Genomic DNA, 24,261 nt, shown 5'->3' with positions numbered 1-24,261 from the left:
TATCTAGAAGGACACACAGTTTCAGCTGAGTACCAGTAGACTGCTGATCTTAAAAGCCAACTTGCCCCACTACAGAAAACTCAGGAAAATTAAAAGTTCATCAGTGAGAATTTTCAAGAGGAAGCAGAGAGGTCTGGAGAATGTTGATCAGAAACCACAGTGGGAGATAAAATCTGGGTTACAGTAAAAAGAATGAGTCACGGATATAACCAGGACTAACAATTTCACTAAATGCTTTTCAGTTTAACTGGTTCTGTGAACCTGAGATTTAAAAGGAACAAAAACTCCCCTCAAAAACCATTAAAACATTGACAAATACACTTCTGCACACAATCAGGGCAACAGAACTGGGCACAAGAAAAGGCAATGGCAGAAGGGAACTCAATAGTTCAAAATATAGGCTCTGACCCTCTGATGATAAAAAGTGCCACATATCTGCAGCAAGTTCTGAGTTCCCTTCATTCCTATAAGACTTCAAGTCATTAGGAGTTAACGCAGGGCAGCACTTCTTTGGATGAAAATATGGGGGAAGTCATGACTGAGTCTTTATAAGGAAACAAACTGCGTATTGCCAGGGTAGCACTCAAGCACAGGCTAAGTCCTGTCAGCTGTTGAGAAAGAGCCTGTCTTGAGTCACATTATAGAAATAACAGTGGAGTCTTCAAATCAGGTTGGAAATGTAGTAAGTTGAAGAAAAAGATGTCTAAATGCTACTGACACCATGAGGAAAGTTGACAGAGGCAGCTAAAAACTTTAAATAGACTGATAAATATGGTGAATCCTGAGGAATTTTAGGGTTAAGAAGCTATGGAGCATTTTTTTTTAAATAACTAACAGAATAACGGTATAACCAAGCATGGGGGAGCAAGAATGTTGCCTCGCACATACTTAATGTGACAAAAACACTCATTTTTATGATTTTCCATTCAGAGTGAAGTGAGAGACAATGATTAGCTAAGAGAACTCTGACTACATCTGTCAATATATAAGAGATATGTTAATTAAAAAGGAAGCAGGAGCTTCTCACCCACAGCAAATGCAATATAAACATAAAATAACTAACATGGGATAAACTTGCAAGGACAGCAGTAAAATCAACTAGCAAACGTAGTTCATAAAAGCAGAAGGGAAAGTAACTGGAAAAATTATTGTAGAGAGCACTGTACAACTGCTTCTCTTCTTGAAATGTGTTATTAATAAAATACACTATTTTGCGTCTAGTGGAAAAATGTGGAAACCAAGTTCTGCACTCAGTTGTAGCATAAAAGATGTCTGTGAGAGACCAACTCCCATCTCTGTTTTAAATGCTTTGACCTTCATCACTCTTTTCAAATGCATGCTCTATAGAATCACAGAAGTCACAGGGTTAAAATGATTGTCAGATGGGTCATTTAGTCTCTCTGTAAGCTGGTGAGCTATCTCACCATCCCAGGAAAGAACTAGTGCCATGCCTGAGTCTATTGCAGGCGTCTGCTTCCGGGCACAATTTATTGTTCAAACACAAAACTCGTAACACTAAAACAAAGCAATTTCCCTGACTAACACAGGATGCAGTCCCCAGAGACTTTCCCTTGGCCTCTCTCAGCCCCCAGAAAAAGGACATACCTTTTCCTTAAATACCTGGTTGGGCTATGTGACAGAAAGGTAGTCCTCATCCCTTTCCTGGACATTTTACCCTGTCACATCACTCCTTTGCATTTTTCCAGAACTGATAATGTCATGATCATTATTCCTGATAGAGATGGATCAAGTCTAGTAGTAAGTATCAGTAATAATGGCAATTCCACCAACTCCCTTGGCAATCTGTCCCATTAGCTAAGCTGTTTTATTATTTAAGTTTCCCCACTTCATTTTTTGTTATGTTCTCTTTAAGTATTATGTAATTCATTATTGGTCTCTGTCCATCTGTCTAGCATCCATTTGATATATAGAGAGAGGTTTTTTTTTAAACCCGGCATTTTGTCACCTCCTTCTGATCTGCTGTTTATTTGATATAATTGTCTGTTTTCATCATCTTAAACTCTGTTAGGACTTTAATATCTGCTCTAATTGCAGACATTGTTCTTTCTTTATTGGCTATGGAAGCCTTTGTACCTTTTTGTCTGTGTCTTCAGAGGTGGCCTTTCCACTTGGATTATACATTTTCCATCTTTCCAACCTCAGCTATTTACCATCCCCATCCCACTGGGGATTTTTCCAGTGGCTCTAGGTCATCTCGCTACCATTTCCACATTTCATCTCTCTGCCACTCCCATGCACCAGAAGGGAGTCCACAGAGAGTTGTGCTTTGTGGCACAGAAGCCGGGTGGGCCTCCTGTGGTGCCTCCACATCCTGTTTCCTGTGCAACAGAAGCACACAGGTTCCAAATGTGTTCAGGGTGGTCTGCAGCTGCGACACGTGGGGAGGAAGACAGGACTAAGGACAGTAAAACACTAATGTTTTTCCTTTGGTTATTTAATGAAGGGAGTGACTTCTCTGTAGGGCCCTGATTCAGCAGTCCCTCCCTATTTAGCTAAGCACTTAGCCTGGAATTTTAAAGGCATATATTCATGCATTCCAAGGCCAGAATGGACCACTGTGAGCTTCCAGTCTGATCTCCTAAATAATACAGGCCATAAAATAGCCCCAAAATAATAATTCCTAGGGAATAACATTCAATCTGGATTTAAAAATCGCCAGTGATGAACCCTTGGTAAACTACCCATTGGTTAATTACTCTTATGTTAAAAGTGTATGCCTTACTTCCAGACTGAATTTGTTCAGCTTCAACTACCAGTCATTGGTTCATGTTATATCTTTCTCTGCTAGATTGAAAGAGCCCATTTTTAAATATTTGTTCCCCAAGTAGGTACTTATAGAGTGTAATAGGTTCGCCTCTTAACCTTCTCTTTTAAACTAAATGGATTGAGCACCTTGAGTCTATCACAGGGGTCGGCAACCTTTCAGAAGTGCTGTGCTGAGTCTCATAGACTCATAGACTTTAAGGTCAGAGGGGACCATTATGATCATCTAGTCTTCATTTATTCACTCTAATTTAAAGTTTTGCGTGCCAATAATACATTTTAACATTTTTAGAAGGTCTCTTTCTATAAGTCTATAATATATAACTAAACTATTGTTGTATATAAAGTAAATAAGGTTTTTAAAATGTTTAAGAGGCTTCATTTAAAATTACATTAAAATGCAGAGCCCCTGGACGGGTGGCCAGGACCCGGGCAGTGTGAATGCCGCTGAAAATCGGCTCACGTGCTGCCTTCGGCACCTGTGCCATAGGTTGCCTACCCCTGGTCTATCACAATAAAGGATGTTTTCTAATCCTTTAATCATTCTTGTGGCTCTTCTCTGAACCGTTTCCAATTTATCAACATCCTTCTTGAATTGTGGGCATCAGAACTAAACACACTATTCCAGCAATGATTGCACCAGTGTAAAATACAGAGGTAAAATAACCTCTCTACTCCTACTCGAGATTCCCCTGTTTTTGCATCCCAGGACTGCATTAGTTCTTTTGGCCTCATTGTAACATCGGGAGCTCACATTCGGCTGACTATCCACCACAATCACCAAATCTTTTTCAGATTCACTGTTTCGCAGGATAGAGTCCGTTGTGCTGGAAGTGTGACCAACATTCTTTGTTCCTAAATGTATATATTTGCATTTAGCCGTATTAAAACACATACTGTTTGCTTGTGCCCAGTTTACCAAGTGACCCAGATGGCTCTGAATCAGTGACCTGTCATCTTTATTATTTACCACTCCCCCAATTTTTGGGTCAATTGAAAACTTTATCAGTGATGATGTTGTGTGTTCTTTCAGGTCATTGACAAAAATGTTAAGGATAAGGCCAAGAAACAATCCCTGTGCGACCCACTAGAAAAAGACCTGCTAGGTGACGATTCCTCCTTTACAATTAATTTTGAAACCTATCAGTTAGCCAGTTTTTAATTCACTAAATGTGTGTCAGGTTAATTTTATATCCTTCTTGTTTTTTAATCAAAATGTTGTGAATTCAAATGCTTTACAGAAGTCTTAATATACTACATTAACACTATTATCTTTAGCAACCAAATGTATAATCTCATAAAAAATATCATGTTAGATTGAGAGGATCTATTTTCCATAAACCCATGGTGATTTACATTAATTACATTACCCTTCTTTAATTCTTTACTAATCGAGTCACATATAAGTCACTCCATTATTTTGCCTGGGATCAATGCCAGGCTGACAGGTCTATAATTACCCTGGTCATCTCATTTACCCTTTTTAAAAATTGGTACACCGTTAGTTTTTTTACAGTCTTCTGGAACTTCCCCAGTACTCCATGATTTATAGAAAATCAATATTAATGGTCTGGTGAGCGCCTCAGCCAGCTCTTTTAAAACTCTTGAATCTGGACCTGCTGATTTAGAAAGCTTAGAAGCTTTAGTAGCTTCTGTTTAACATCCTCCAGAGATACTAGTGGAATGGAAAAAGTGTTATCACCGTATGATGAGACTATATCATCTGTTTCTTCCCAAATAAAGAACAGGAATATTTATTAAACAACTCTGCATTTTCTGTATTATTATTTATAAATCTACCATTTCCATGGACCAATATCATTGCCGGGATTATTTTTGTACCTAAACTATTTAAAAAACTTGTTTAGTCATTGTTCAGCTCAGTGTTGCAAAAACTAGCTGATTTTGGAGACTAAGTCTCATTGAATGTCAATATAATTTAGGCTCCTAAATCACTTTTGAAGCTCAGAGTTAGGCTCCTAAGGCAGTTAAATGCATTAATTGCCTTGGGAAAGCCACAATTTCTTTGTGGCTCAATTTGCCCATCTATATAATACAAATAAATAATACCAATCTACTTTACAGGAATGTTGTACGAGTGAATCAGTTACAACCTGATCCTTTAGCTTCCTTTCTGAGGCAATGCATAAATACATTTAAAAATCTGGGCTTTATGGCATTGTATAATTTTAGGAACATGCTTAAATGCCATTGACTTAAATGGGAGTGAAGCACGCCTTTATGTAATCTGCAGAATAGGGATGGGTTTGAGCATGTGCTTAAATGTTTTGCAGAATTGGGGCCATAGATTAGATAGCAGAGGTTTTTTTAATGAAGGTTGATTTTGAGAAGTTTGTAGCCAAAAGAAATGAAAAATCTCATTCTGTGGGTGGAAGTTTATACTCAGAAAAATGCTGTGCCTCCTGGTTCTGCGTCAAGCAAGATAATGTACTGGTAATTTCACCACAGAAAAATTGTATCACAGCACCAGAAAATGATAAAACATCCAAACTGTGGAAGAGTTCACCTTCAACAGTGCTCACAGACTGTACCAAAAACAAAAAAAACATTAATAGCAGGGGAAAATCCAAACCCCTTGTCTGAAAGGAAACAGCACCCTCTGCCAGTCTCAGTGCTGAGAAAACACCTCAGACATTCTCATAGTGGACAGTGAAGCAAAAAAGAGATGTAGTACCTACGAGCTTAAAATATACAGTACTAGATAGAAAGGAAATAGAATATAGGTTATTTGCAAATATCAAGGTTGAACAGTTGATAGGAAATTATAGGATTGCACTAAACTATGCACATAATAATAAACTATATTGGTTCTAAAAATTCCTAAAGAGAATTATATTGACGATGTGCAAAATATAAGGTACCAGCAGATCCTTTAAACACAACATCTTAGTTGCCATACAACTATTCTCCTTCATCTGACCTTAACAAGATTCCTCTATTCTGGTCTCTTTTTTGCCTATTTTTGAAAAGGGAAAGTGAAAAGGGTTGGGAAAAGCAGCAAAATGGTGTATATCAAAAATAATCAAAACTAGAAATAAAATTGTATTAATAAGTATTTGTACATAATTAATTAATCAGCAATCCTTTGCACAGCCCACAGCCAAACTACATATCGTCTGAAACAGACAACAGATAAACTTCTGTGATAATTACTATCTAAAATTGGTTTTGAGGTTTGCTGATTTAACTGTAAATGCAATGTAATTCTACAGTGAATTTTGTTTATTATTTTGCCACATTTTTCTTTGACGTGTCTCTTTCTGGTATGCAGGATAACTTGTGACTGTATAAATTTTGGGTACAGGTGGTTGAGATTGTCTGGTGGGAAATTGTAATGCCAAATGCATTAACTCTTACGCAGGAACTCATGTGTCACTTGGCACCGAGGGGTTAATTTTTTATTTTTTTATGCACTACAAATCTCTACATGATATTGCACTTTCATGTTACCCATCTGGACACTTCAAAAATCAAAAATGCTATCAAAGCACAAGCATGAAGTAGAAACTAGTGGCCTGATTTTCAGTACTGAGCACCTACAACTCCCACTGAAGCTAAACAGGAGCTACAGATCCCTAAGACATCTTAAGGAACACTGAAGACAACACATAAGTAGTATCACTTAGCACTGAAAGTTCTCACTTCCTCACTCTACACTCCTTAGCAAATCTAGCGAGTTTCTTATTGGAAACTGAAAAACATTTAACTACTCCTCTTCTAATGCCACAATATCAGAGTCTCATGTACAAGACAACAAATGTTTGGTGCAAATTAAATAAACAAACAGTTTACTAATAAAAAATAGTTGCAGGACTCAGGTCTGAACAGAGATAGCATATATTCAACAGAAGTCCCATCTAAGTTTAAGTAAACAGCCATGTTAAATGCACCCATTCTTTAAACAGAGTCAGTTAACATGGGTATTTTCTTAGAGGTCAGTTATGCATTCCCACAGCTTAATTTATAAGAGGTGGTAGGAGAGAGATTGCTGTCTGCAGCACTACTGGCTCCAGAGAGTTTTGTCATAAGAGAACAGCTTTACATTATGCTTGGAACCTTGTACCTGGGGTTCTCTTAAATCAGCACATCCCCTGGTCCCCACTTTTCAGTACACTCGTCCTTGACAGAGGAGTGGTTGTAGATGCCTTCTGTACCTACACTCCCCTGACCAGTGGGCTTCCTTCAGCTGGGGGGTTGATGTCAGGGTCTGTGATAGCAGAAGCTAATATGATCTTGGGCTAAAAATCCATCCCATTATCTATAAAAATCCAAACTTGACAGAGAATCTGGGTTATTGCCCTGTGCTGAAACTAAATTTGCAGGTGTTGGACACATAATTACTACCGGTAATTATAAAAATAATTTACGTGGGGCTTGTTTGTGGAAAATGCACAGCTAGATCTGAAAAAAACTAGTCTCCTACCTACTTTTTAAATGAAAAAGAACACAGTAAATTAAGTCTAGTGTTCGAGAAATATATAGTATGAAAAGGAAAGATTTATAGAGGAATGTTCTGTTTGAATTTTGTAGCTCCTATACATGATTTACACTAGAACTCCACTAATGCAGTTTGGTAAGCCACAAACCATCAATGAAAGCAGATTTCCAGGTCCACAGTTTACTGACGCACAGAACAGGGAGGTTCTCTTGGTATGTCAAGGCAGAATTAATATAGGTGTTATCACATTTCACAGGCCACTGAGAGAGTGTCAGGGTCAGCCATGGCCCTGCCCCAAGAATTCACATGACAGCAGTTGATTGTCTCCTTGAGATCTCCCTGCTCAGCTAGAGCAGGGCCATTTTATTGCTGCTGGAGTGGCTCTGTTGTGGCTGAAGGAGTGATGAGAAACCGGTAGCTCATTCTGAGTAATGTATAGAGGTGTTCTACTTCCCCTACAGAGCCAATGATTCTTGATAAGCCTCAGGTGCCTCTGTGTCCTCTTAGCATTGAGCCCAGCTGCAAGAGCAAATAAAGATGGCTACCACTACTATTTTGTTGCTATCTCCCCATCTCCATCCCTTCTGCCTGACCTTCCAGTGAGCTGCATAATGGGGTGCATGTATTTTGATAACCACCTCAGTGTTTAATATTCTCATAGTGTAGATTTCTGCATCATAGTGCAGTGATAACAGAACTTAGAGAATAGGTTTGGAACTCCTAGGTTTTCTTCCTGGCTCTGTAACTCATTTGTCTACGGAAAGTCACTTTTTCTCTGTGGCTCAATTTGCCCATCTAAAAAACAGGCATAATTATATTGACCAACATTACAGGAATGTTGTGAGATTTAATCAGCTAGGACCTGATTCTGTACTTCCTTACGGAGATGAAACACCCTTTGAAGTCAACATAAATTTGCCTGGGTAAGAAACGCAGTCTCAGGCCCTGGTAAGAAACTAAGGGCCTTATCCAAAGCCCGCTGGAGTCAGTGGATATACTCCTACTGACTTCATTGGGAATCGGATCAGACCTAAATAGGAGGCTATGTCTGTTTATTTATTGGAAAGGACAGAGGTGATACAGCAGGCATGGCTGGAACGTCAAAATTCAGTTAGAAAAAACTCAAAACTTACTGTTATCCACAGGTTATCAAGCAATTCATTAGCTGTGATTCGGTGGGCAGGATCTACTCTCAGAAGTAGCTGCAGTACATGTTTAGCTATAAAAAGACACTTTGATAAATCTCATTTCTGTTAATTATAACAAACCCAACACATCTCCCAATGTCTCTGAGTGCTTTAATTCAGCAGAGAATATCTTACTTATAATGAGATGAAGTTAGTTCATGAAATCATTTCAGTGAATTTTTTTTCTTAGACTCAATTTTACTTTTATGAGAAAATTAGTTAAGGAGATCCAAAATACTGTAATTGTTTGCTGAGTTCATTGTTGTATTATTGGTGTTTGTTTTGTCAGATAGTTTAGTACTTACCAGCCTCACTAATTGTTTGCCAGATTGGATTAATAAAGTGCAGTTCTCCTTTCTTTATTAGTTCAAAAAGTTTTTCTTCTGAGCTTGCTATAAAGGGTGGGTCGCCACATAATCTACAACAAAAGTAAGGTCAATTAATAGATTCTTACCATTGTCCACTGATGGAATAACAGATACGCAAGATAAAACAGACCAGTATGACTGGAGAAGGTTCAGAAGGGATCTATCTACAAGAATGTTTCAAGAGCTGAAAAATATATTTTACGAGGCGAGATTAAGGGGTTTATCAAAAAGCAGGTTAAGAGGTAACTTAATCACAGGCTCAGTCACAATCCACAAAGGGAGAAGATGACTAATATCTCAGATTTTTAACCTGGCAGACAATGGTGTAACAATATCCAATGGCTGGAAACTGAAGTTAGAAAAATTCAAACTGGAAATAAGGTGCAAATTTTTAACAACGATAATAAACTATTGAAATAATTGACCAAGACACGTGATTGATTCTCTATCAGTTAAAGTCTTAAAATCAAGACTGGATGTTTTTCTAAGAGATATGCTCTTGTTCAACCACAAGTCATTGGGCTCAATTTAGGAATTATTCTTCTGTGGTCTATGTTATGCAGGTGGTCGGACTAGATGATTATCATGGCCCCTTCAGACCTTTAAACCTAGTAAATTATTTTGCACGGGATTGTTCAAACAGTGATAGACACAGTCTCAGCCCCCAACATGCATGAGTCAGAAAGAGCCTAGTTCAATTCTCAGAGCCCAGGTTGAGTTTGCGGCACTAGCAGTTAAAACATTTTTTAAAATCTCTAAATTGAAAAAAATTGACAGAAGTCATTGAGAGAGAGAAACATGGAAATTCATGATGTCCTTTGAGCAAAGTCAATTTTCAGGAAAGAACTGCACTATAGGAAATTAAGTAACTTTGATCTTTTTAAATTTGACATTTACTATATGTAGTCATATCTTGACACTTTATTGAGCTACAGAATGTGGATAATCTAAACTAATGTGTCAACAGAAAAATGATTTAAGAAAATAAATCTACAAAAGTGTCAGAAAAATATCTAGGAGATACATGTATGTGTGTGCGCGCGCATGAGTGTAAATAATTTGTGAACACAGACATCCCTGGCATTTCTCTGCATCAAATAAATTATATAACAACTTTCTTGATAGTAGAGTACAGTATTAAAACAAATGACTGGACTACATGGTATTGGACTTCATGTCTGCCAATTCAGTTTACACTTCAAGGAAATAATACAATACAGTATTACTACATTGTGTTATTTTTATCTTTTATATTCATTATATACTGACTCATATGGAAACAAACAAATGAACACATTCAAAACAAAGCTGGGCAAATATTATGAAAACATTTGTGCAAATATTAAAAAAATGAATTTCCTTTGCCTATGTTCTTGACGCTTTTGTGTTTGGTTTCTGTGAACAATCTAGTTCACCGGCAGGAATGTTCACAGAAACACCAAATTCTAAGGGATCACAATATAATTTTCATGGAAAGTAAAGTTTGGGCTTGTAAATGCGAAGTATTTACCATGGAAACTAGAGTCTACAGAATGATGACCAAATCAGAGAGCAGAAATATATGACCTATGTTTTGAATAAAAACTAACAATGAGATATTAAATTTCAAATATCAAATATTTATAACAAGTTGCTTGTGAACAATCTACAGACAAAGATTTACATGGCAAATAATTTCAAATAGTTATTAAATTCTGCTCGTGGACTATTTGAAAACAGAAATAAAGCCTAAATTCATCAAATAAATTATTTGCCACAAATTAAGTTTTTAGCTCTATCTCAAAACACAGAAATAGCTACTGAAATGTAGTTGGCATCTCCTAATGAAGGATGTCTGTCACTTTGTATCAAAGTATAGAATTATTATCCTGGGATTTTTTTTTACTTTGTTTTAATTTTTAATTTTGTTAAGGTAAAACATAACATTAATATTTTAGCACTTTTTCCTCCCCTAAAGCTTTAATCTCAAAATCACTTTTAACAAAAACTACTCTGTTCTCTTTTATTCTTCACTATTTTTTCCTCTCCCTTCCCCCGCACTTATCCACATGGAACTCAATTTCAAGAAAAGAAAGAATTGTAAGCATGGCTTCATTTTAATCCATGATGCTATAAGTACTGGACAGTGACAGGGTTTGTATACCCATATCTGCTGTCAGCTATTGGTTAGCTATGAGCAATGTATACACTATCCACGGGGCATGAACGAGGGAAGGAGGGAGGGCTAGATTTGCCTCCTTAGGTAAAAGCCTTACCTATAGAGTAACATGTTAGCTAGCTGTCTATATTAGCACCCTCTGAACTGCTTCAAAGCAGTGCTGATTGCAGATAGGAAAGAAACTCTTTACCCCTACCCAGTACACAACTGGATTTAGGCATACACTTAGCATACTGAGCAACAAGAGTCCTTTATTCATCAATGAACTAATATACTTCTACACGTTAATGGAGTCTCCTCATTGATTACTATTGTACATGATTCTATCACTACATGTTAAAACAGAAACGAAATGGAAACTTTAAAGTACATCTCCGCTTAAATTATATATAAAAATGCATCATGCTGGCATTGTCCCATTATTCAGAGACAGTCCTGTGCATTATCATTCATGAAAACTGAGTTCATAAGTCACCTTATTCCCCCCAGATAAGTAGAGATCAAGCCTGTTGTGGCAATAATACACTTGGTGTCAGGATGGAGCATGTCAAAGGGAGGCATTAATAGTAGCCTAGAAGGGTCAAAGTTGTGATAGTGGCAGTAATGGTTGTAATAGCGTCTTTAAACCCATTAAGGGAAGACCTAAACTTGTGCCATGAGGGAGAGGGAGGTGCAACTAGCAAAAACAGAGTTAACAGAAGAACATCCTACTGCTTTCTCTAATACTATTTTCAAATTAAGCAATAAAAAGAAATGTGAAATGGATTCTATTAACTCACGTACAGTATGTTCGATCTTGTGCTGTCAACACAACTAGCTGTGAATTAATGCTACATTGGTCTAACATTGTTGTGATTATAAAATGCTAATTTTAAAATATTTATATTGCTAATTAAGGAATAAGGTCAGAAGTTCTGAGCTGTGACTGTTATCAACACAATTCACTGTTCTGAATTTTACAAGTTCTGAGCAGTGAATTCTGCTGATTGCAGACACAGCTCAGAATTCTTATTAGCCAATCAAATCACCCAATTTCTAATACCCATTTTAGAATATGTTCTATCGTACTGAGTTGTGCAACTATAACTACTGCCATGCCAACATTAACACCATAAAGTAGGACCATAAAACTGTTGATGCATAAGCATAAAAAAGTTCACATAACACAACACACACTAGAAATTAAAATAAGAATACAGGTAATAAAAACTACGATGAGGCCTTCATTATGTTGCGAACAAAAACAAAGGTGGGTTAGTTGCAAAGTAAAAAAAACCAGTGAAGTTTACTTTTTATTTTAATGAAAATTCATAAGCAGTTTTATTATAAAGGGACAGTAGATTTATACTGATACTACTTACAGCATGTACATAATGACACCTATGCTCCAAATGTCACACTGTTGGCTATAGTCATGGGCACTGATAACTTCTGGAGCTACCAACCAAGCAGAAAAAATAATATTAATAATAGAAAAAATTACTTTTAAATGCTTAAACACAAACATGAAGAATGTGCTGATGTGTTATAATTTATTCCCCTATGAAAAAAAGAACCAACAGCAGATATTTAAATGAATAATGTACAGACCTTAACAATTCATGTTGATGTGTCCTTACTTTTATCATTTAGCTGCTAAGAGGATTGTGACATTGTGACATTAACTTGTGACTAAATGTGGTATTGTTTTTCAAGTCATAAATTGTTAAAACATTATTTATAAAATACTGATTTAAAGTACTGCATGATACCACATAAACATGTTTCCTTTCTGAAAAATAAGTGTAATATAAGAATATTCATGATTTTTTCATAAGGCATAAGGGCTTTTGGTAGCACATATTGTCTAATATATATTGTGTACAGTGTACAAAAAATTGTAAAATTAACAATCCTGAAAATAAAAATGTTTTTGAATACTTAAATGGCTTTATTTCTGTTTGTACTAGATTACAAAATGCATACACTGTAACCTATTCACTAATCATTTTTATGTTGATATAGCTGTATGTTTAAAAAAAATGCTGCTTTGGAGCCAAATTGGTGGTGGTTTATCCACTACATCATGGGACTGAAGGTCATGAGTTCACTGCAAGACTTGAGATCCTCATTCCCAGAATCAATGAAGATGACATGTTTTGGCCCAGAAGAGAAAGGAAAGCTAAATGCTTCATGCATCAGTACTCCAAACTATGCAGCACTGAAGCAAATTGACACTGGCTGCCTTAGTAGGTGTTCTCCCACCATCTCAACAAAGTCTGATTAACTATCTCAACCTCAATAACATTTTAATATACTATTTAACATTCTGTTGTCATTTAAAGTCTCCTTTTCAAAGCATTTGCCTCTTGCTTTGAAGATATCAAGCTACAGAGTGTACTTTAAAATACTGTCATATCATCACAACTGGTACACAAAATGACTTCCATTGTCAGTATTTGCCAAATTTATCAAAAGCTATAAATCAAAATATCATCTCATCCTTATGATATTAGCTAATCTATTATATTTTAAGAATATTTTAATACTAGCATTAATCTATTCTATTAAAAGCAGGGAAAAGGTGGCTACATTTGCAAAGTGCAAGAGCTGGAGAATTCATACAGTTTCATGTCTCCAAGAGAATAAAATATAGAGGGGCAGATTCTTCGCTGATGTAACTCCAATAAAGGCAATGAAATAACATCACCAGAGGATGTGGTCCAAAGCATTTCTAAGTGCCTAGCTTGTACTTGTTACACACACTGAATAGGAAGAATAGCTATTTCTAGATTAGCTATAAAGGTTAGCTACTGATCACAAAGTAATTTCATCCTACACAGAACCCTCCTTTTAAAAAAATATTTTGAGATACCATTTTTTTGTAGGTTGAAATGCCTGTAGGGCTAAATTTTTTATTCTTCATTATCTTTCCCAGAAGGAGATCTGTTTTTACTTTGTTACACAATCCACAGTCAGCTAATCAATCTGTGAAACTCATTGCCTCAATGTATCATTGAGGCAAAGAGCTCAGTAGGATTTGAAACAGAATTAGATATTGGATGATGAGGACATCCACAATATACAAGATAAAAAAAAATGTTTAGATGGTCATAAGACATCTACTAACTGATTTGGGAGGAGGAAGGGAGTTTTAACAAATTTGAACTATGGGCAGGTTACTCCATAATTACCAACTTCAATATTTCTTTCAACGTCTTCCAAAGCACCAGATACCAGTCACTGTCAGAGATAGAACCACCCATAAGGTAGTTCCTATGTGAAGCAATATTAGGCCACGTCTACATTAAAAAGGTAAGTCAAACCAATTATATCACTCAGGGGTGTGAGAAACGTATACATTGATCAACATAGTTATGTTGACCTAAGTCCCAGTGTAGACAGTGCTAAGTTGACAGAGAATTCTTCCGTTGACCTAGCAAGAGTCTCTTGGGGAGACAAATTAACTACAGCAACAGGAGAACCCTTCTCGACGCCCTAGTGAGTGTTGACACTAAAGCGCTGCAGCGGTACAGCTTCAGTGCTGCAGCTGTGCTGCTGTAGCAGCTGAAGTGTAGACATAGCCTCAGTGTTTAATCCTCTTTTTCCCTTTGCATAGTTTAGGAAGACTAGGGTCTCCATGTCCTCCCATTTTATCTGAGGGAGGTTTGGGGTGGTGGTGACGTATGTGAAATTTTAGAAGCAAAAGTTTCCTGTTTCTAGTTAGGACCTTTAATTTGTAACAAGTAGTGAGCATGCTGAAGGCCCGAGTAAGGGTTGGGATTCTGATTTTGGGGGAATAGGGGATAAGTCGATGCCTCTTTCCCTTAGATCCACAGTGTGAGTTCTCTCTGCAAGACCTCAGACCTTTCTAGCCTGTTCTCCAGCTGACTGGAGAGAGGAAGGACATCTGAACAAACATTAGTCATGTAATCTGTTAGTATCCAACAGCTGTGTTACCCTTGTTACACTGGGAGCAAAAATTCAACAAAATGCATTTCTAGTCTGTGGAATCCAGTGCTACAGGAGAAGCCAAGAACTTAATAGGATTAAAAAAAGTGAATTAAACATTTATATGGATACTGTGAACATCCACATTACGCAAAATAGGATACGAAGTTTATGAGGAATATAAAGCCTCATGCTTCAGGACACAAAGTTGGTCACTATAACTGCCAAGGGTTAGAAAGAAACTTCACCGCTATTATTATTATTATCCATTATAGTTACTTGCACCTCCCTCTGAAGCATATGGTACGGACTACCGTCAGAGACAGAATATCAGACTAGACCAGGGGTGGGCAAACTTTTTGGCCTGAGGGCCACATCAGGGTTCCAAAACTGTATGGAGGGCTGGGTAGGGAAGGCTGTGCTTCCCCAAACAGCCTGGCCCCTGCCACCATCTGCCCCCTCCCACTTCTCACCCCCTGACTGCCCGCCTCAGAGCCCCCGACCCCTGGGACCCGCTGCCCCTTATCCAACCCCCCGCTCTCCATCCCCTTACCACTCATCCGGAGCTAGCCACGCCACCACGCTGCCTGGCAGGAGCTCGCAGCCCTGCAGCCCAGACCACTGGCAGCACGGCGAGCTGAGACAGCAAGGGTAGGGGGACAGCAGGGGAAGGGCCGGGGGCTAGTCTCCCCAGCTGGGAGCTCAAGGGCCGGGCAGGATGGTCTCGCAAGCCAGAAGTGTCCTGTGGGCCATAGTTTGCCCACCTCTGGACTAGACTGGCCTGATCTAGTATGCTGTTTCCTATAAGGGAAGGGGAAGCACCTGACAAAAGGAGCTTAGAAATAGGCACCTCTCCATGGCTATTTGTGAGCAAGAAAGAACACAGAGTTATAATTGCATTTCTTCATGTGATGAGAATAAACAAACACTCATAAACTGTATGAACTGCTGAACTTACCCATGTAGGTAGGAGTCCCACACGTAGACTGAAACATGCTTTCGCTACCACCTGCTTTCTGTACAGCTAAACCAAAATCAGTCACCTACAGGAAACAACACAGTTGTGAAACTATCCATACTGACATGAAGCTGAAGTTCTTCTGTCCAGCTTAGAGTTCATTGTTTGTTGCAAAACTGCTGTAGTCAGAGATAATGGAGTTTGAATGGGCCTCTCAAATCATCCCACTCAATCTCCTACCTCAAGCAGGAAGGACTCTACCCCATTCCTTTCATACATGTCTGTTACTTTGTATCAAACACTGCTAATGTTTGTTACATAACTTGCTAGGCAACCTGTTCCACTATCTAAGCCTAAGATATTTAAAAGGTTTTTCCTGATATTCAAGATAACCTTAGAACCAGAGGTCATCAAAAAGGAATACACCAAGGGCAATGGACAAATTCCTGTTAACCATTTTGCTTTCCTTGTTGATAGGGCAGGCTGGGAGGCTAACCTAAAATCTACTACAGATAGTAGAGGCAATAATCAGATACAGTCCATGGTGGGGGTAAGTAGGGAGAGGGCCAGAAGTCAGGAAGGAAAGTCAAGTGAAGCAAAACCAAAACTTCTGGAAAATCACTGGTGGCTCCCTTAACCTCACAGGCTGGCTCTTTAACAAAAAATGGCGGGGGATGGAAAAATAACAATTTTTATAGGAAGTTCTGTGGGCAACGTTCTGTTGGTCTGATCCAGACCTCAGAGTGGGATCCCAGCATCTCCGTTGAACCAAGAAATGAAGACAGAAGCTGGGAAAACTGGTCTGGAAAAACCCCAAACGCCTTTTTATTTATTTATTTATTTACTGTTTAAAAAACAAATTAGAGGTGTATTCTATATGAAACTGGTGAGTGTGAGTAGGTTACAAAAAGAGAAGCTATTAACCACACTTTAGAAAGTCTCTCTAATACAAAGTGAACTAACACGGAGACTCTTCACTAGCGTTTATTTTAGGGAGTAAGCGGCATTATATTTTGTGGTTCCGAAGTTCACCTGAGGTTACATTTATGTCTGCTAACTGCTTTGGACTCTCATGGGAATGAGAGGTGTATCTCATGAGATGTTTGCAATGAGCAACGTTTTAATTTAAAAAAGCATTTCCTTTTATTTCTTTAAACTTAGCTGTTTGCTCTTTTGCATTCCGAGTGTTTAATACTGGGAATCATTTTCACAACTTTACGTTAAATACTGAAAGGGTAACATTATATTCTGTTCCTTTGCCTCCTTACACACAATATTTCCAAGCTATACAAATGACATAAATGGGGGTCAAAACCTCTGCAATGGTTTGCTGTGGGGAGAGGGTGCAAGAAGTCCCTTCTTTCACAGCACAGCCATAATGTGACATCCCTGAGAACAGGGAAGGTTGCCTTTGAATACTGGGGCCATGATGCATACCACAGAGAAGGTTTGCTGGGCTGTGCGAGACTCTTGTCACCTCTGCACATCAGGATGCGACAGCACAGCAAAGAAGGCACACTACAGCTTTTTTTTTTTAATTTGTTATAAAAAGTGCAGCAATTTCTGTTTTCCATATTTCATCTCTAGCACCCTTGTGGGCATCGTCTAATTCAGTAAAAAAAATTTGTTACTTGATGATTTCTTTTCTGTGAGTGACCTCTCTCTCAGTCAGAGAGATGTGGACTGTGCAGCTTTTCCTGGAAATACGGGGGGCAGTTCAGACTTGTCCAGTGGACTTTGGGAACTGGCCGTATCCTTCATCCCTGAGTTAAGTGTGATGATTTGAGGATCTGTCTGTACCACTTCTGAATTGCTGATAATAATATATCATGAAATTACTGTGTCATGGAAAGCCTCCATGGATGTGGATCCATCAGGAATTAGCAGGCTGTGTCATGTCTCTCCCAGGCCAAAGACAATGGGGAGTGATCAGCACTCAACTATCATCTATTCAAAGTAAAACATCTTGGGCTAATGGCTTTATTGTAGCTGGGAGAAGACACTTCCTCTATTTGTCTGAAGGGAGGGGGCTTTGAAAGCAATGGAAAAAACAGAAGGCAGAACAAAAGAAGCAGGTGACCCCAGAAGTTGTCTATAAAGGGACTCGTAGAGAAGGGGAAGTGGGAGAGAGCCATCTTGCACCCAAGTAAGATAAGGGAGGATGTTGCTAGGCCAGGGTAGGCAATGGGGTGAAAGTCCCTGTCTGCCAGAACACAGATGATCCCCCAAAGATTCCCAAGGGAAGGGTAAGCTAGTGAGGGACATTGTGTTTATAGTGTTTTATTGTTTTGTGTGATCTGTACTCTCCTGTGCTTACCATGATTAAATACAAAGAGCATAAAGTTCACAGACTGAACAGAGAGTGTGTGTGTACTGAACAGAGAGAGAGTGTGTGTGTGTGTGTGTGGTATCACAACTACAGTGTGACCCTGAGAGTTACACCATAAACCAGATGCTTCGCACCTGTTGGATGGAGTTCTGGGCAAGGGGCATGTTTAAATATTGGGTAGCCTGAAGGGTCAGTGCTCTGCCCAGAGAGGCTAAGCAGGTGGAGAATGGGTTCGAACACTCCAAAGGAAGGATACCAGATACAAGGTCTGCACCCTGAGAGCATGTGTAAGGACTCCTAGATCGGGGCAGTGGCTGAACTCCATTCAGGCTCCAAAACTGTAAAACACCCCTGGGAATCCAGAGCATAAAAGCTTGGACTCCCCTCACAGCAGTGGGTGGCACTTGCTAGGATTTGTGAAAACAAGCACTTCCAAGGTGTACTGAAATATTTAATTTCTACTAATTGATAGAGGTAAAACTCCTGACAGTAACACCCCAATACAACTATGATAGTTATACACAGGGACCCAAGGAGAGGCCATCACAAAAATAACCCAGTGGGATAGGTCAGTATCAGAAAGGAAATCATCTGGTAAATTGTTTTCCATTCTGGATCCTCACCTCTCCCCTAACAGGAGATATTTGGCATACAGAGAAGAGTAGGGAAAATTACAGGGAGGAGAAGATATGTAGGACAGAAAGAAGGTTCCTTCTTCCCTAAAATTAACAGTATTTATCTACTACAGGATCACCACCTAGAGCAACTGTCTGCCCAAGAATGAGACTGTGGAGAATTAAAGGTGAAGCTCAAAATGTTTTCTAAAGGATGAACAAGCTAGTTCAGTATCTGGATTGTAAAGGAAGGATCTTACATTACATGGGCTTCATGTAGATAAGCCCACCAACTGAGGGACTGCATCACTCTGGATGGTATCTTTACTTTCCTTTGCATCTCTTGTAGACAAAGATTCTAGGCCTCTAAAATTAATCTCTGAAGCTCTCTCGTTAATTCATATCCATATAGGAATCTCCATGTAAGACTGTAGAAGATGCATGTAAGGATGCCTTGGTGACTCTTGGCTCTGAATCACCTTAAACACTGGTGCTTGAATGTTGCTGAATCGCATAAGGAAGACTGGCTCTCCTTGTGTTTCTTTCAACCCCCAGATTGGCAATCTTCCAAGAGGGGGATTAGAGAATTCTTCATATTACAAACTTGTTTATCCGTAGCATGGAGAGACACTAAGTAGTTCCTTCTCGCAAAGTGCCTGGTGCTGACATTCTGTCAAGTACGCCATCAGTAGATATGTTCCTAGACTCCTCAGTGGATAGTATCACTGCCAGTTCTTTCATAGATACTCTTGGGGATGCAGACAGAATGAAAGGTAATGTTTTGTATTGGTATTGGTGTCTGACAATGAGAAAGCCTGATGCTAATATGCAGACAAGTGCCTGCCAGTTCCACCAATATCAGTAGAACCCTTCAAGAGTCTGCTACAATCCTGGAAGTTAAATTCTCCATCCTGAATTTCAACTTTTTCCATCAACTTGTTCAGCCTTTTGAGAATTTAGACAGCCCAAACTCTTCCTGATCTTTTTCTTACTATATGGTGTAGACTCCTGTGCACCTTGTGTCTTGAGGGACAGATTCTCTATTCCCCTATTAAATGCCTTCAGAATGATTTGATGTTTTTCCTTTTTTCTCCAAGGTTGTGTAAGAGCACCTATATTCACAGCATACTGCCTTATCCCCAGTGTTCATATGTCTGAAGTTGCCAGGAGAAGGAATATCCTGCCCTCTAGTGCTATTTCTGGATGAATGCAAGTCCAGCTGCAGTTTGGAATGGAAGGAGGGATTGGTCCTATTCCTGGGTCTGGCCTTTCTCCTGGTGTCCCTGGCCCAAGTTTTACCCTGGCAAGTTTTACCCAGCAGAGCTCCTACTTTCGTATTTTGTGGTGGACAAGAATTGAAGGGAGTTTCTACCCTTATACTCAGGAGTCCCTCTAAATCCAGGGGTGTGTGGGACTCTGCCTTGTGCAGGCATATACCATACACTGAGCAGAACCTCTTCCTTCACCAAGAAGCATCTGTCTCCTCGCTGCTGCAATAGGCCTCCACACTCCTTCCATAGATGTTAAAGCTCCGTCTAGTGTCAAAGGAATAGTGAAGGTTCTGGCAGACACCATTCCTCAGGGCTAGAGAGAGGGAAGTGAAGATCCCAGCATCCATACTCACAAGTCTTGAAAGCCTGGTGATGAGAAGAGGCAGAGTATAGATCACAGCAATTCTCCCACTTCAGGCAGTGGGCTGAAGGAAGCATGTAAAAATCTCAGGAGAGCAGCAGGAACAGGAGCAACAGCATGAAGGTCCCACAGAAAGATGATAGAGGTTGAGAGCAGCTGTAGCTGATTTTGTTGGGTGAGGGGCAATTAATTACTTTTGTGGGGGAAGAGGCAGCAATGGCAGCAATTGATTTTGAAGGGGATGAGAAAGAGAGAAGGAAAAGGATGAGGAAGGTTGTGATTGAGAGGACAATGGGAAAATGAGGAGCAAGGTTTTTATAAGCCATGTACTTGAATATACATAATTCCTGCAAAACAGGGGAGCTGTTCTCCCCTGGTCTCTGTGACTCCCCTATCCTGCAACCACTTCTACTGCCACTATGAAAGGATCTCCACAGCTCAATCTCTCATTTTCTCCCTTGGTCTTTAGATTGTTCCATCAGACCTATTCTACCATGAGGAGGATAAGGTAAAGAGAGGGAAAGATCTCTGTAGATAGCCCTATTAAAGAATGGAGCCTAGTAAAACCTCAGTGCCCTGAGGGACAGGGGAATGAGAGAGAAGGAGAAGAAAGATCTTGCTTGCTGCAATTCTATACTGAGGTATAAAAGCAAGACTGTCACTGGATAAGCCAGGAGGGCTGAATCACTGCTCTATTTGCACTGCTGGAGGCAGAGAATTGGGCATTAAGAACAGAATGGGTGTTCTGACTCATGACAAGCCTGAAGTGCCTCTGTTATTTGCAGGAAGAGAGGTGCAGCCCACATGTCCCACACTGGAGGAAGAGATCAAGATCCAGAATTTTATGTTTCTCAGAATGAAAATAAGTTATGCAAAGTGGAGACCAAGGTACATGTAGGCTGGATTTTGTACCGTGGAATTTTCCAGGGCATTTTATAAAAGCATCGGTATTACTCAATGTATGAGATATGATATAGATAAATCAGTATGTTCTATATTGTGTTTATGTTTATACAGATAAGCAGTATGTTCTATATATAATAGAACATACAACTTTATCTACTGGAGCAGATCAGCAATCCAACACTTCAGTTCTGCGAGGTTGTAATAACATACAGCAGCTGCTATTAAAATGGGGAACAACTAGTATATGATCTAACATATGATTTATTAGCCTTCAAGGACCAATTATTACAATTAAATTCTATAGATATAAGTACATGGTACATTAATTGTGTTTAGTTAGTAAATATTTAGTAATATCCAACAAAGCCTAGAATGGTATATAATTTATATTTAAATCAAGGGTTTAGACTAGATGTGCTTTTTTCTAAATTACTAACACACTTACATTAAATAGGCAATACACATAATTTAAAAATTATAGCTTAGAATTCCTGCTAACTTACTGTTACTAAGAGTTTGGAACTATCCTAAGGTAGAGCTAGATTAATAAGGTATGCTTTCTTTAAGGTTTGTTTCAACTGAACTAAAATTATACCACCAATATCTGACTCCCCAAAAAAGTATCTTTCAGCAGTGGCACTTAGCTTCCAAAATGATTCATTTTAATAATATTTGCATTAGGCTGGGCAGGTTTCTTAGTGTTCTTAAAACACAATATAGTGGGTCTATTCAAAAGCTACAAACAGGCATTACTGGGGGGCTGAATTGGATACCTGGGTATCTAAACCATTGCTCAAAACAAAGAGTTGCTACAATTTCTAGTCCTACCTTTATATTTAATTTCATTTCATTTTCTTCATCAGTTTCACTGCTTTTAACTAAAATGTTTTCCAGTTTTAGATCTCTATGAACAATATCTGTCAAGGAAGAGAACAATAAATAAACATTTATTTATCACTTGTAGTCAAAATATTCTGACAAATGTTTTTATCTTGTGGAAATTACTCATTCAAATGAGTTTCAGTTTCAATGCATTTAGCTTTCCATTACTGAAAACTTAAAAAGGAAGGAGTATTTGCCCTTTGATCCAAGGAGTCTTATATGAAGATTCCAAATCTGGATCAAATTTGGATCCATCTTCCTGATGATCTGTAATAAGAAAAACAGTTTGCATTGCTCTGTGTTATACAGTAGCAGACCTGTGAACATCTTATAGAAAAAAGAGTAGTGGATTACAGATTTACAAAATGTGCATATACACCTCTACCTCGATATAATGCTGTCCTCAGGAGCGTTATAGGTGAAACCGTGTTATATCGAACTTGATTTGATCCACCAGAGTGCGCAGCCCCGCGTTACCGTGCTTTACCGCGTTATATCCGAATTCGTGTTATATCGGGAGGTGCTATAACGGGGTAGAGGTGTATTTTCATAAATATAATCTCGTTTCATATCCAAGAGACCAAAGGGGATGAGACTGTAGATTTCTTTATTCCCCTTTCTCTGCCCACCAAAAATAGAGAAAAAAGAATGAGGAGTACTTGGGGCACCTTAGAGACTAACAAATTTATGTTTTTGCACTTTGGGTTTTAGCCCATGTAAGCTTATGCCCAAATAAATTTATTAGTCTCTAAGGTGCCACAAGTACTCCTCTTTCTTTTTGCTGATACAGACTAACACGGCTACCACTCTGAAACCAAAATTAGAGAGAAGACCAAAGCCATACTTGCCTTAAAGAAGGGGCCATTCCACAGACAAGGAATCATATGTCTGGGTGGGAGAAAAAGAGGAGCTGCTAATTCCTCCAACTAATTCCAAAATATAGAGATGAATAAAATTTTCTGTGTTATTCAAATACAAATCTTCATACTCCTACAATATAGGGAAAAATAACTGGATACACTGAACTCTAGTTTTCTGGCTGAATTGGTTAACTCTGTCATGGACTGTGCAGGATTTTAATGCTTCTCTGGGGTGAATTAAAATGCTGATGTTGACTGCATCTCACCAAGTGGAGGACAGACAATTAAGGAATATCTAGAGCACTCCATGCCTGCTTCTTTCTCTCTGCTGTAATAAGACTATTTACTTAGCTGCTGAAAAAAGTTAATGCTGTAATGCAAAGTGGTTGAGACTTAAGAAGAAATTCATGTTATTGTCAGATGGATGGTGCCGCAACAAAGAAGCAAAAGGAAATGTTAACAGTTTAAATAGTAGGGGGAAAGCACTAATGTAGGATGCTTCACTTCTAGGTCACAGGGACACCAGTACTCGAGGAAATAAATAATATATATAAACAGAGCTCACTGTTACTCTTAAACAAAAAACTGACATTCAGAGCCAATTAATAAATGCAAGAAATGAACATCCTTGCCTTTTTTGTGAAGATACGCTATTGCTGATGCAAGGCTTTGAATTATGTGCCTTGTCTCGTTCTCTGTAAAGCATCCTTTCCTGTGAAGAATTTCTTTAAGTTCTCCATCCTCGCACAGCTCCATTACAAGGAACATCCGCTAACATTAATAAAGAACCAAAATAGTGATTTTCTTTTATATACAAGATTGAATATTTTGAGTACTAAAATAAACTCTCAAATTTTCAAGAACATGTACAACAAAAATAAAAAAAAATATGGATTTTAAAGACTGTTCTAAGAGTTCATTCAGCATATTGTCAACTTCTTAAAAAAAAGAATCTTATAGCAGCATCACTAAACCTAAAGACACAACATGATCTTCTTTAATGACTACAAATAAAGCTATAAATACATATCACATGAGCAACCTTTGACTAATTACATAAAAAAGATCAAATATATTCTTACAGGTCATCAAAAGTGATCTGTGCCACTGTAATGGACATCATACAGTGGCATCATTACAGTGTCCTTGAGCTTTGTGCTGTCCAACACAGCAACAACCAACCCCCTTTCACAA

At 38.6% G+C, this 24,261-nt stretch overlaps 1 protein-coding gene across 3 annotated transcripts in view; it reads right to left on the bottom strand.

The window, feature by feature from the left end:
- STK33 (serine/threonine kinase 33) overlaps positions 1-24,261 on the bottom strand; it is an 84,739-nt gene that overhangs the window by 5,407 nt on the left and 55,071 nt on the right. For all 3 annotated transcript variants that reach the window (XM_045015828.1, XM_045015829.1, XM_045015827.1), the window contains exons 6-11: positions 23,700-23,838; positions 22,154-22,242; positions 15,845-15,929; positions 12,318-12,393; positions 8,736-8,848; positions 8,377-8,462 (exon numbers count right to left, since the gene is read on the bottom strand). In XM_045015828.1, coding sequence (XP_044871763.1) covers positions 8,377-8,462; positions 8,736-8,848; positions 12,318-12,393; positions 15,845-15,929; positions 22,154-22,242; positions 23,700-23,838 — 588 coding nt within the window. The remainder of the gene's footprint in view (positions 1-8,376; positions 8,463-8,735; positions 8,849-12,317; positions 12,394-15,844; positions 15,930-22,153; positions 22,243-23,699; positions 23,839-24,261) is intronic.

The sequence above is a fragment of the Mauremys mutica genome, chromosome 4 (genome assembly GCF_020497125.1).
Source record: "Mauremys mutica isolate MM-2020 ecotype Southern chromosome 4, ASM2049712v1, whole genome shotgun sequence".
NCBI classification, from domain to species: Eukaryota; Metazoa; Chordata; order Testudines; family Geoemydidae; genus Mauremys; species Mauremys mutica.
The sequence above is the reverse complement of the archived record's forward strand: the minus strand, read 5'-3'. Positions and strand labels throughout refer to the sequence as shown.